This window comes from Heloderma suspectum, chromosome 1 (genome assembly GCF_057233095.1).
Source record: "Heloderma suspectum isolate Gila_16-S chromosome 1, 16-S_ref, whole genome shotgun sequence".
NCBI lineage: Eukaryota > Metazoa > Chordata > Lepidosauria > Squamata > Helodermatidae > Heloderma > Heloderma suspectum.
This window is the reverse complement of record NC_139458.1, coordinates 72,397,252-72,411,499: the sequence shown is the minus strand read 5'-3', so window position 1 is coordinate 72,411,499 and position 14,248 is coordinate 72,397,252. Positions and strand designations below refer to the sequence as shown.

The window sequence follows — 14,248 nt, the reverse complement described above, 5'->3', positions numbered from 1 at the left end:
TCAGCCAAAGCAGACATTACTCTGAATCTGTGTCTAGCAGCACCTACGTCTTTTTTCATGTTAGTTTATAGAAGGCTCAGGTGGCCCAATCCAGTTCTTAAATGCTCCCCTACCCTCACGCTAGGGTCCTGTTCCAGGAAAGCAACCATGTTATACTTGAGTTCTTGGTTCTAAATAGGGATGGCCGTGAAATCCACCACAGACTCAAATGAGGCCAAATTCCAGTTAATTCCCCCCCCCCCTGGAGTCCGTGGTGGAATGAATGTACTTACCCCTGCCACCCCGGATGCAACAGGCCGAATCTCCCCTCCCAGCCTATTCCGTTCCACTGTCCTGAGCGGAACCAGGAAGTGATCGGATGCAAATGGCATCTACTACGCCATTTCCATCCCCATTACTTATCATGATAGGCTACGCGTCTTTATTTATGTAGATACTTACGTAGCCTATCGCATGAAAAAACAGGGATGTAAACGACGTAGTGGATGCCATTTGCGTCCCTGTTTCCCCCCCCCCACACACGATAGGCTATGTAAATATCTATGGAAATTAAGATGCGTAGCCTATCTCAAGAAGAAATGGGGACGCAAATGGCGTAGCAGAGGCCATTTGCGTCCGGATCACTTCCTCTTTCCACTCAGACAGCGATACGGACCGCAATGGTGGCTGTATCGCTTGCGGAGCGGAGCCAGTTGGTGAGGATTCTGGGGGGGGGGAGGAATGGATCGCCTCCCCCCTGCGGACCCCCGGTGGACTGGAGGTAAGGGATTTTGTACATCCCTAGTTCTAAAGGAAGCAAAAGCCGAGTGTAGCCAAACACATACCTTGGATTTTAGGAAAGCCGATTTTAATAAACTCAAAACAATGATCAGTAAGGTCCCATGGCAAGCAACTCTAATGAGAAAAGGAGTCCAAGATGAGTGGGAGTTCTTAAAAAAGGAAATTCTCAAGGCACAATTACAAACAATTCCAACAAGAAAAAAAGGCAGAAGACAACAGAAGAAGCCAATGTGGCTTCACAAAAAGCTTAGAGATGACCTGAAAATAAAAAAAGGACACATACAGGAAGTGGAAGTGGCCAAGCAACAAAGGAAGAGTACAGGCAGGTAGCACAGAATTGCAGGGATGGTGTCAGAAAGGCTAAAGCTGAGAACAAGCTGAGGTTAGCAAGGGATGCTAAAAGCAACAAAAAGGCTTTCTTCAGCTACGTGCACAGTAAAAGGCAGAGGAAAGAAATGGTTGTTCAGCTATTAAATAAGGATGGCAAAACGATAAAAGATGACAAAGAAAAGGCAGAGGTGCTCAATTCCTACTTTGGCTCAGTCTTCTCCCAATTGAGGGTCTATGAGCCCCCTGGCAAAGGCGAAGTACGGGCGGAAGGGGCAGGATTGCAGCTTGAGATCGATAGGCATATGGTCAAGGAACACCTAATTACTTTGAATGAGTTCAAATCTCCAGGGCCAGGTGAACTGCATACTAGAGTAATAAAGGAACTGGCAGAAGAGCTCTCAGAACCACTGTCTATGATCTTTGAGAAATCATGGAGGACAGGTGAAGTGCCAGATGATAGGAGGAGGCCTAATGTTGTCCCTATCTTCAAAAAGGGTAAAAAAGAGGAACCTGGGAACTACAGACCAGTCAGTCTGACATCAATCCCTGGGAAAATTCTGGAGCAGATGATAAAGTGGTCCATCTGTAAGCCCCTTGAAAACAATGCAGTGATTACTGGAAGCCAACATGGATTTGTCAAGAACAAATCTAAGAATCTTGCCAGACGAATCTGATCTCATTTTTTGATCAGGTCACCTCCCTTGTGGACTGTGGGAATGCTGTGGACATAATATACCTTGACTTCAGCAAAGCTTTTGACAAAGTGCCCCATGATATCCTGATGAGCAAACTAGCTCAAAGTGGGCTAGATGAAACAATGATCCGGTGGATCCACAGTTGGCTTCAGAATCGGACTCAAAGAGTGCTTATCAATGGGATTCGCTCAAACTGGGGAGAGGTAACAAGCGGGGTACCACAGGGCTCAGTCCTGGGCCCAATGCTCTTCAACATTTTTATTAATGACTTGGAGGAGGAGGTGCAGGGAACGCTGATCAGATTTGCAGATGATACAAAATTGGGTGGGATAGCTAATACCTTGGAAAACAGAAAGAACATTCAAAGTGATCTTGATAGACTGGAACGCTGGGCTGAAAAAAACAGAATGACATTTAATAGGGATAAATGCCAAGTTCTGCACCTAGGAAAAAGAAACCAAATGCACAGTTACAAGATGGGGGATACTTGTCTCAACAACACTACAAGCGAGAAGGATCTTGGAATTGTTGTCCATCGCAAGCTGAAGGCAATTACTCTTTTGGGCTGCATTAATAGAAACATAGCTTCCAAATCCCGGGAAGTACTAGTTCCCCCCTACTCAGCACTGGTTAGGCCTCATCTGGAGTACTGCGTCCAATTTTGGGCACCATACTTTAAGGAGGATGCAGACAAGCTGGAGAGGGGTCAGAGGGGGGCAAGGAAGATGATCAGAGGACTGGAAACAAAGCCCTATGAGGAGAGACTGAAAGAACTGGGCATGCTTAGCCTTGAGAAGAGAAGACTGAGGGGAGATATGATAGCGCTCTTCAAGTACTTGAAAGGTTGTCATAAAGAAGAAGGCCAGGATCTCTTCTCGATCATCCCAGAATGCAGGACACGGAATAATGGGCTCAAGTGACAGGTAGCCAGATTCCAGCTGAACATCAGGAAAAACTTCCTGACTGTTAGAGCAATACGACCATGGAACCAATGACCTAGGGAGGTGGTGGGCTCTCCCACCCTGGAGGCATTCAAGATGAAGCTGGGCAGCCATCTGTCAGGGATGCTCTGACTTGGATTCCTGCATTGAGCAGGGGGTTGGACTCGATGGTCTTATAGGCCCCTTCCAACCCTACTATTCTATGATTCTGTGACACCATCGTGTTCGCTGCGTGATCTCTCATTGGCTGGGTTCTTGTGCTGAAGGAGAAAGAAGCCCTAAAAATTAGTATCATAGCAGCAACACACCAGGGCTGTGATCAGACATGAAAGAATCGAACTTGTATAAAGGCAGGGGGAGGTTGAGGGACTTTACATCCTTTTGGAAGTACTCTATTCTAACATCTCCTGGATAAACACAGATACTAGGGGTATCTGAGTTTATTGGATAACTGAATTCGTGTTGATACTTCTCTTGATATGAATTGATACATGTCATATACCTCAGACATCCTGATCCCACAAACAGGTGTCAAGGGTTGCAAGAGAGGTTAGGGTGGAGGCAGTGGTTGTCAGAACTTGTACATAATTATTGAAAATTAAACAACAAACGATGCTTTCCTATTAACCAATAATCCCTATAACATTCTCATAATAACTAACAGTGAATTTTGAGCTTATAAAGAACTGAAAAGTCTCTCTTTCTACATTTTCCTTATTCTGATTTAGGGCAAAACTACATACTACATTTATTGGTGTTTTAATAAATTAATTACAGGTGTGTGTGATTTGTACTTTTGAATGCAGTATGTGGTGAGAAGCGGCTTATCATTTATTTTTGTGTTCTGACTAGGGATGGACGAAAGTCCCTTACCTGTTCTTGAAGCTTGCTTCACGGTGGGGGGAAGGCGCTTCGGTTCTCCCCCCGAGGTTCAGGCGAGGGGGGGAGGTGCCCTGCCTCACCCGGCCAAAATTCAGGCCAGGGGGGAGGCGCCCCATCCCTCGCCGGTGAAATTCAGGCTGGGTAGAAGCGCCCCGTCTACCCGGCCATGAAAAAAAAAGTAAAAAAAAACCAAACCCGTGATAGGCTACGTAACAATTAACGTAGCCTATCACGGCTGACTTTGGAGATCTAGCCGTGATAGGCTATGTTAATTGTTACGTAGCCTATCCCGTTTTTGTTTTTTTTTTTACTTTCCTTGTAATGGCGGCGGTGGCAGCCGGTCGAAAGACCGGCTGCCGCCCCCGCCCCTGATGAAGACCCGCCGAACCGCCACCGGGACCCGCCGCTGGGAGGGACATTCGTCAAAGGTAAGTCCCATCCCGGGGGGGGCAGGGGGGCGGAGAATTTCACCGCCGATTTCGGGGGGCCGAATGCGTTGGCACTCGGCCCCTCAAAGTTTCGGGTAGAAATTCTCCCCCATCCCTAGTTCCGACCAAAAATCCCTCCCTTTCCACCACACACACAGCTTGTAGCTTTGGAAAAGAAATTCCCACTGACCCCAATAGGAACCTTCTTCCAAAGCCTGCGCTGTGCAGCTGGGGAATGAAAAGCCTGTCTTCACTACAGGCTTCATTCAAAGTAATAATCACTGAGCCACTCATCCACCTACCCACATCTGAAATTAATTTATCAAAAACTAAAGAATAAGCATAACATGTAACCTCACATCCTAACTAACTCAGAATTCCCCTGTCTGTGAAATGCACATCCTCACCAGTATTCCTGGGCATTAGCTGAAGGGAGTGCAAGTGATGCCTTGAGCCACTATAGCTGAATTTGGAACCTGTTCCTGAAAAGTGGAGCCATACCAGAGGGACCTCTTTCTCTTCTGAGGAAAACTCTGCTTTTGGCCTGACCTTTCATATGCAGCTTATACATTTATTTCCTATTTATTTCAAAAACAAAATAAAAATCCTGCCCTTCAGTGGCCAAATTGGCGATCCCAGGGCAGTTGCTAAATCTCAGGAGGCTTTGGCTGTGGTGTTCCTTGTGCTGATTCTGTATTGCATTGTCTCCCCGAATGAGGCATGAAAGCACCACTTGTATCATCACATTCTCGGCACAGCAGCTCAAGGACCCACTCATACAGATGCCATTTCTGGCAGTAAATAAATGCTCAATACATGGCTGTTTTCTATACAAAAATCATTACCGTGTAGAAATCATTACTGTGTTCCAGGTTTTTGAGGGCCTTTGTGCGAGACACCCTCAGTAGCCCCTCCCCGCACAGTGAGTCTGCTTTTCACCGGCGTTGTCACCAGCCGCTCTTGCTCCTCCTCCTTTCTCTCATCACTGCTACCACTTGCTTACCTGCTTTTAGGGATGTTGGAGAATTCTGCCACGGATCCCGGGGAGGCTGAATTCCACTGAATTTGGCCCGCCGGAATCCGTGGCGGAACAGAGTAACCCACCCCACCACCCTGCAAAAGCCCCGCGAAACGGAGCCTACCTGGCTGCGGCTCCAGCGGCGGTGGTGGCTCCAGCAGCGGATGAAGCGGCGGTGAGAGCGATGGTGGTGGCTCTGGCCACTGCCGGGCTGCTGCAGCCGCAAATGGCAGCTGTCATAGCGGCCGCCATTTGCGTCCCTACGCTGGCCCATGATAGGCTACGTATATATTTCCGTAGCCTATCACGGCTAAAGCGGGAATGCAAATGGCATCCCCTATGCCATTTGTGTTCCCGCTTTAGCCGTGATAGGCTGCGTAAATATTTATGTAGCCTATCATGGCTAAAGTGCGAACGCAAACGGCATAAGGGACACCATTTGCATCCCTGCTTTAGCTGTGATAGGCTACATAAATATATATGTAACCAATCACGGGCCGGTGTAGGGACGCAAATGGCATCCCCTACACAGGACGCCATTTGCGTCCGCAGCAGCCCGGCAGAGGCTGGAGACCCCGCTGCGGGTTGGCCCAGCTGGCAGCTCTGCGGACTGGCCGTGAAGCGGAGCCTGCCGGGCAGGATTCTGGGGGAGAGGAACGGATAGCCTCTCCCCACCTGCGGACCCCAGCGGAGCCAGGTAAGCAGGGTTTCGTACACCCCTACCTGCTTTACAGGCAAAGAGCCAGTGAGCAAGTAACCAGTAAGCAAGGAGGCTGGCGGAGAATTCCGCCATGGATTTCAGTGAGGCCGAATGCCAGTGCATTTGCGTTCCCCTTTTTTGCCATTTCATTTGGCCCCCCGAAACCCATGGCAGAACAGCCTCCCATCCTCCACTACCTTGCAGAATAGCCCCGGAAGGAAACTTACCCGCTCCGGCGGCGGTGGCGGTGGCAGCGACGGCAGCGGATGGTCTTTCGACTGGCTGCCGTGGCCGCCATTTGCGTCCTGCTCTTTGCCGTGATAGGCTACATAAGTATTTACATAGCCTAACACAGCAAGCTAAAGAAAAAAAACTGCGTATGCAAATGGCGGCAGCTACAGCGGCCGCCATTTGCATTCCCTTTTTTTCGCTGTTTTAGCCTACGTAAATATTTACGTAAGCTATTATGGCGAAAAAAAAGGGGAACGCAAATAGCATAGTGGGCGCCATTTGCGTTCCTTTCCCCCCCCACTGTAATAGCTTACGTAAATATTTATGTAGGCTAAAACAGCGAAAAAAAGGGAACGCAAATGGTGGCCACTGTAGCCGCCACCATTTGCCTACGCTTTTTTTTTTTAAATGTGCAGGCTTCCCAGCGGCCGGATGTCCGGCTGTGGGTGGCCCCGGCTGGAGGCTCTGCGTAATCTCTGTGGAGCGGAGCCAGCCAGATTAGGATTTCAGGGAGAGGTGAGGAGCGCCTCTCCGCGAATCACCCCATCAAAAAGGTAAGTGACTTTCTTACATCCCTAGGCATCTACTGCTCATCCTTCTCACCACCACTGTTGTCTGGGCTGGAGTGAGAGGCCAGTGAACAAGTAGGCTGCAATGGTGAAGAGGAGCAGAAACTCCAAGGGGTTCTTATTAGTGGGCCCCTGAGGGAGTGCAGGGCCTTGGTAGGGGCCCAACCACGCTTACCCTTGATGCCAGTTCTGCTATGTAGGAAAGGCAGGTTACAACATCTATCAGTGCAGTCAACAAATGGTTCTGATTTATTTATTTATTTGTTTGTTTTTATAAACCTCATTTTCATCCCAAAAAGGATTTCATTCCCGGAAAGTGGCACAGTATCAGTATAAAAGTGCATTTCTAAAAGTTATAATAATACTTTGCACATTTAGGGAGCAAACCTATGGCTGCTAGACATAGTGGCTAGACAGCCAGAGGATATCTGGTTTTCTGGGAACTGACCTTGGAGCCTGCTGTCTGAGGTCGGTTCCTAGAGAACTGACCTTCTCCTACTTCCACGCTGCCTCCAAGGCAGCGCAGAACAGCCCCATGCTCTGTGCTTGCAAGAGAAGTGCGGAGCGGCCGAAAAGGGGCGTTCCCGGAGGGTGGTCCAGGGCGGGCAGGGCGGAAATGCCTGTATGACACATCCAATGTGTCGTCCAGCAGCCTCCTCCCCCGCTCTGCCTTCCTGCGGCTAGACAGCCGCAATCGGCCATCTAGCCAAAAATGCAGGGCAGGAGAAGCGTGGAGGGAACGATCCCCTCTGTGCTTCTCCTACCCTACATTGGATAGGCATTTGCCTCCAAGTCTGAACGCAGCTGCCTATCTGAATAGGATTGCGCCCTTAATTACCTTTCTCCCATTTTTTTTTCATTTTCAGAAAGATAAAATGACCTAAAAACAATACATTACAATATGATAAAACAATCTAAAATCTAAACATCAAAAAGTAAAATCAAGAGGTAAACAACTAGTTCAACCAGCTAAAACAATACAAAGTTGAATTTAAACATGTAACAATTTTGAAAGTTTGCTTTGAAATGCCTGTGCAAGAAGGTTTTCACCTGCCACTGAAAGGAGTACAATGTTAGTGCCAGCCGTATCTCCTATGGGAGAGCATTCCAGGGCCGGGGGCTACCACAGAAGGCCCTCGCTTTTGTAAATGTTAAATGTACTTCTCTTACAGAAGGAGCACAGAGGAAAGCCTCCTCTGACAATCTTAATGCATGGGCAGGTTGATATAGGAGAAGGCACTCCTTCGGAATTCCTTTTGTTGCATGTGGTGGGAAGCCATAGCTTTACATCTTGAGTTAGGCCCATGTGCTCGCCATATTGTACGTTATGCATATTAATTTCCAACATGGAAGGGATATCATGTATGAAATATTTGCTTGTGAAGCCACTCCCAGGAAAATGGCACAGAATCAGTTCAGCAGTGCAATTTTAAAATTTATAATAATACTTAGCACATATAATTACCTTTCTCCGATTGTTTTTTTTTCTCTCCCAATTTCAGAAAGATGAGCTGCTAGATGTGGAGTTCACTTTGGAACAGATGTGAGTAAACTTGAGGAGATAAATTGTCTAGAGAAGATAAAATGTACATTTCAAGGATTCAGGAGATTATCCGTAATGCAGTACAGAATCAGGCATATGCTAGGTGCTTTCTCAGATGACAGCTTTTCCCACCAAAATGATTATGCTTTTCTGCCGCCTCAAAAGGGCAGAACATTTCTCATCCTGAAATGGTTATGGCCTGTACACTGTAATGAGAACTAGTTTTAGTTTATGAACTGGATTATGTTTGTTCAGGTAAACCTATTGTCTCTTCCACAGCACCCCAGGATAACTTCTTAATTCTTTATCACCTAAAATATATCAAGGGACCATGCTAAATAGGACATGTTTAAATGCAAAGGCTGGGTATAAAACAAATACATTATATTGTATTGTATTCTTTTAGCTTTTTGAAATCTGCCCAGAGAATGCTTGTAATTAGCTGGATTAAAAATAGAACACACCAACCAGAAATTGCAGGATAAAACAAGGAATGGAGTACCTGTGTTTTCAATGTGACTTATTTCTAAATAAATCTCATTATGATGGAATAATTTCAGATAAAACTTAAAATCAATGCCCAAAGTTTATATGCAATGTGTGCTGGGAAAATATAGCATGCTTGGAAATGGTTCAAAATACTCAGAAAAATGAAAAAGAAAGTAAGCTTTATGTAGATAGTGGTTTTAACGGATATATTTTCTATCGCCAGGCCAGATATTCCTGAAAACCTTGCTACAAATGGAGTAATGGTGGTATGTTCTTTGGCTTTGTGTTTCTGAATTATTTACCATGACTTTGGGAGATTTTATTCTAAAAGCTGGAATAGTAAACAAACAAACAAACAAACAAACAAACAAACAAACTCCTTGCCAGGTTAGAGCATGATGGCTCCTAACAGCATCCATACGTTGCTGCTTCTTGTAATAGTGGATCAGAATATGGTAGAACACGATGTCAGCGATTGCACATGCTCTGATGGTTCCTATTTTACTGGGGAGAGTCACTGTTTTCTGGCAACTGCTGCTGGTAAATGGTTGTTCCTATTCTGTCTTCTTAACATGCCTTTTAAAACTCTGCTATGAATTGTCAGAGTTGCTATTCTTCAGGTTTCAGCTCCTTTCCCTGCTTCTCAGGAAGATGGGTTTAACCCAATTGCTTTTGATCTAGCAGGTACCTCCACTAGCAGAAGAAGGTCAGAGGTGATCTTTATACCCCCCCCCCCAATTCTGCTCCAGAGGGCTCATCGAAAATTAGCCACTTCCTCTTTGGTTAATGGAAGCATACACAGAATCAAAGGCCTTTCTGCAGATGGAAGGGCACAATTGTATTCATCCCATAATCTCTGAATGGTGTGTGTGTGTGTGTGTGTGTGTGTGAACAGATCACACTTTTCTCTCTCTAGTGTACATGCATGTACATACATAGACAAGAACACTAAAGCACCATGTAGCAAGGGCCTGTCATTTCACATACTGTACCTAGTGATGTCCATTTTAACCTTAAGGAAAATTGATTTTCTAGCATTTCTTAAAGCAAAATATTTTTAAAAGCCCCATCTACTTTGAATGCTATTGAAGAGTCAGACTATTGCATTACTCAGAGAAGAGCTTTCAATAATTTGTAGCACAGGGGCCACCAGGTAGTGATACCTGGTGTGTGAACAGGGGTGTTACAAATTGACAAGCATGCCCATATTTTCATCTGTTGAACCCTTGGAGCTATGCAGTTGTTGTCTTTTCTCTTGCAGTCCCGGGAACTTTCCTGCCTAAATGTAGAAGTGGATGGAAAAGAAAGGTGGAAAAAATTCAGAAGTAAGATTATTGATTGCATCTATCTGTGTTTTCCCCATTGCACACAATGTGTGCAATCTACAGATATGCAAACTGTGAACTTTTGTAGACAAGGTTTTTATTGTGCACTCATCATTCCTCACATTCTGTGCTTGAGGGCGCTTTAGACATCATTGTCACCATCCAGCTTCACTTCTGTTTTTTAAAAGCAATTGTACAGGGGTGGGAGTTGGAGTGGGGAAAATCCAGGGTTTTTTGCCAAAGCAAAACAAAGTGCTAGTCTCCACCACTGTAGTTGTGTTATTCCACTATTCCACGGCGCCACTTAGAGGTTACATAGCGGAAAGTACAGAAAGGCAGGAAAGGAAAATAACTGCATGTAGAATTCTGATCTTAATTCTGCAACAGAAACAAAAGTAGAAATAATGGGATAAACAGCCTTGTCTAATAAAGCTCAGAGTCACCTAAGACATCCTGATTTCATGGGTATGTAGAATACATGCATAACAAGTGGGCCCCTTCTCCCCACTCCTTTCAGCTCTGTGACATCCTGACCATCATCAAGGCAAACATATCTCCTATCGCACTACTTTTTTTGCTGCCCTGCTTAATTCTCTCCTTTGGCAACTGGTCCTGTTGACCTTCCCACTTGCCCGCTAATATGGAGGTAGCTCTCTGACACAGTGTATTTTTCTTCTGGCCAGGGTATAATCTCTTACCCTCCTTGTAAGGAGAGACAGGGTGACATAAATGTGGACTTGGATTACAGAGATCAGAGCTCAAATCCCAACTCAGCCAAGAAGCCCTAGCTTCGGGCTAGGGATGGGTGAGAATTTCATTCAATTCATTTACTGATAAGAACTTACCAAAAACTATGCATTTTTCCATAAATGGGATGGAAAGACCTTAAGATTCAAAAATATTTGAATGAGGAAGAAACCAAAACTGACAGATTCGCTCATCCAGGCCCAGGCACTTAGATCTTAAAAGTCTGGCTTTTAATCCCTGTGTAGTCAACCAAGTTTGTGGTGCTGAACTGGGGGGCCACCTTTTTTTTCTGTCAGGCTTCTCATCTTAACCAGCTATATTGCAGGCAAGTACAACATAATGCTCTTCATGCTGGGAATAGCTGAAGATGGATGAGAATTTCATTTCAGTTCATTCTTTATAAGAACTTAGCAAAATTCACAAATTTCTTCATATATGGGAGAGAAAGACATTGAGATTTTGATTTTCAGATGCTGGAGAAAGAGAAACTGACAGATTTGTCAATTCCCACTTTGGGCAAGTTGCTACCTCTTGACCCAGTCGACTACTGTTGTGAGAATAAAATGGGGTAAATTGATGCAGTCTTCACCAACCTGGTGTCCTCTAAGTGTGTTGGGCTAGAACTCCCATGATCCCCTGCCCACATGGCCATTGCTGGGAGTTTTAGTCCAACACAGCTGAAGGGCACCAGGTTGGGGAAGGTTGACCTAATGAATGCTGCCCTGATCTTCTTGAAGGGAGGAGAGGATTCCAAATACTATAAATAAAAATGCACTTCTGGCTAGATGAATACTGAAGTTCTGTTTGTATTCTCTACTCTGAACACAGAGCGAACCTTCGTATTTACTGTAAAAGGATCCTATGAAGATACTGCCAGCATTGTACTGGACTTGCATACCAGGAATGTTCCCCCAAATCCCACACTGTTCCATTATGCGAAGTACTGTTGCCCCCAAATGGAGGTGGCCTTACCAAAGAAATGTTCCTGCTGTGTGAGTAACTGTCACCCATGTCCAGGGTCATATGTACTCCACACAAATAGCTTCCATATTCTGCATAGAGAAAACCTTAAATGCTATGTTGTTCAGAATGAATAGAACACCTTAAGCAAACTGTATGCCATTTGCTTGTTTCGCAGTTTTATTCCTACTTCTAAGATCTGGGCTTCAAGGGAATTTGGAAAATTTCCACAAAGAAAATTGTCAGTTGTCCTTCCTAAAGTCCTAGGAAGTAGGGAAGTGGGAAGTTAGGGAAGAGAACAGAAACCAGAGATTAAGGAGAGATGAGCTATAATATAAGCTGCCATTCTCAGAATGGCACGTTTCAAATGCCCTATTCAGGCATTCAGGATCTTTATAGAATCAACAAGCAAGCGGAAGGAACGCTCGAGCCCCATTCTTTATGCATTTCCATCACCCTGTCCTTGTGTAGGGAGAATGTCTGAAGAGGACAGCCTCCTGTATCTGGAGGTGCTCTTTATGCAATCCAGGACCCTGGACAATCAGCAGCCTAGCCCATGTGGAGAGCCTCCAGGGATAAAGGAGGCTGTCCTCTTCAGACTGTTGACCTACAAAAGTACAGGGTGATGGAAATGTGTGAGGAAGTGGACAGGGCTAGAGCACTCCTTCTGCTTGCATGTTGATTTTACCCAGTTCCTGAATGCCTGAATAGGGCTAACGTAGTTAAGGGATTCGATGTGTAGATGGCAACTCACAGACATGAGGGATGCACAAAAGCCGATGCATATTCTTAGGTCCTAGAATTTTGTGCTCCTATCCCACCTGCCTGTTAGCCCACGCAAACCTTAAAAGCCCCAATCCAGATGAACATAATCATGACCCACTGAAACTGATACAACATGTTAGTTGTGATTAATGTTAAGTCCCAATGTTTTTAAGGGGACGTAGTCTTCAATATTTTATTTATTTATTTTAAAATATTTTCCAAAGTTGCCTTTCAGTAAACTTTTAGCTAGATTGTTATCTCTAATTAGAATATTTTAATTATCTCTGATTGGAATAAATTATGCAACTTGGGAAATTCTATTCAGAAATATAGAACACGTGCCTTCCACAATGGGTTATATCCAGTCTTATTCCTACTTAGAGCAGACTCATTGAAATAAATGGGACTTAACGTAGTCAACCCAAGATATCCATCGCTGGTTATTCTGCACCCTGGTCACTGGAGTAGTGGACAGATACCTTCTAGCACGAACCATCTGCCATTTTGTATTGTGACTATTTGTTTTTTTCCCCTTCAGCATTTCTCAAGTAAAAGGAGAAAGGAGTCTATGACTTTGCCTTTGTGTCATCTTCCGATGGGGGAGAGAATAGAAATAGCAAACGTGAGTCCTCAGATTTACAGTATTTACAATGTTTACAATATTTGTTTTCTATACTGCTTCTCTGCCACCTGAGCGGCACAGTAGATGGTGTACAACATATGAAACAATACTTACATTGCAATCCTGTATGTCTCTACTCAAAAGTAAGTTTGACTGAGTTCAGTGGGGCTTAATCCTAGGTGAACGCACAATTGCAGCAATGATAGCTTAATCCAGACGTGAGTAACACCAGTGTCTAGAGAGCGCTGGGTTTTCCCTGTTCTCCAAGGGTAAGATGTTTTGTTTCACTGCTAGTATGCTAGAACAGACACTGGGGGTGAAGAGAAATCTAGAGGAGCAACACTGATAAAATCCATCCGCAAAAGCCTGTCACAACTGGAAGAAGGATTTACGCATCATCTGAGGGCTCCTTTGCTTTCCCTCCTTCCAACTTGATTGGGGCAGTTTTGTCTTTAAACACATGGAACTGCTGCCATCCCATCTAGTTTACTTGAGATCAAGTCAAGAGTGTTCTACCAAGAGCACATTCAGCCTTAGGTTCTCGTAGCTTGGTGGGCAGCAGCTATAGGACTTTTCCTACAGAAAATTCTACCTTCCTCCTCTGTTGAAGCAAGAATGGTTTAACTCCTGATTTCCACCTCTCTAGAACATTTATTTATTATTACAGGTATATATGCTGCCTTTCAGGATACAAGTCCCACCAAGGCAGCATACAAGTAATAAAATCCCAAGAAATATTGACATTAAAAAACCCTCCATCAAATAAATTAAGGGCGCAATCCTAACTACATAGGTGGCCGCCTCCAACCTCAGAGGCAACCGCCTATCCAAAGCAAGGCAGGAGAGGCACGGGGGGGGGGGATTGTTCCCTCCGCTCCTCTCCTGCCCGGCTATTTTCTGCTGGACAGATGTTTTTGGCTGTCTAGTGGTGGTGGGGCTGACAGGGAGAGGAAGCTGCTGTACAACACATTGGATGTGTCGTACGTGCAGCTCCACTCTCCCCGCCCCGGAATGCCCCAGCCCCATCCCTTTCAGTCACTCCACGCTCCTCTTCCGGGCACGGAGGATGGGGCTTCTCCACGCTGCCTCGGAGGTCGGTTTTCCAGGAACCAACCTCGGAGGGCGGTTCCTGGAAATGAACATATCCTATGGCCCTCTAAACAGTGTCTAGTGGCCATAGGATTGCTCCCTAAGTAGCAGCCATCATCTGGGTGATTTCTTCT

At 45.3% G+C, this 14,248-nt stretch overlaps 1 protein-coding gene across 1 annotated transcript in view; it reads left to right on the top strand.

The window, feature by feature from the left end:
* The window catches only part of LOC146357391 (cytosolic phospholipase A2 epsilon-like), a 75,206-nt gene that overhangs the window by 27,597 nt on the left and 33,361 nt on the right, over positions 1–14,248 (top strand). The window contains exons 6-10 of the mRNA XM_084847194.1: positions 8,077–8,117; positions 8,830–8,872; positions 9,868–9,931; positions 11,507–11,670; positions 12,942–13,025. Of these exons, the coding sequence (XP_084703320.1) occupies positions 8,077–8,117; positions 8,830–8,872; positions 9,868–9,931; positions 11,507–11,670; positions 12,942–13,025 (396 nt within the window). The remainder of the gene's footprint in view (positions 1–8,076; positions 8,118–8,829; positions 8,873–9,867; positions 9,932–11,506; positions 11,671–12,941; positions 13,026–14,248) is intronic.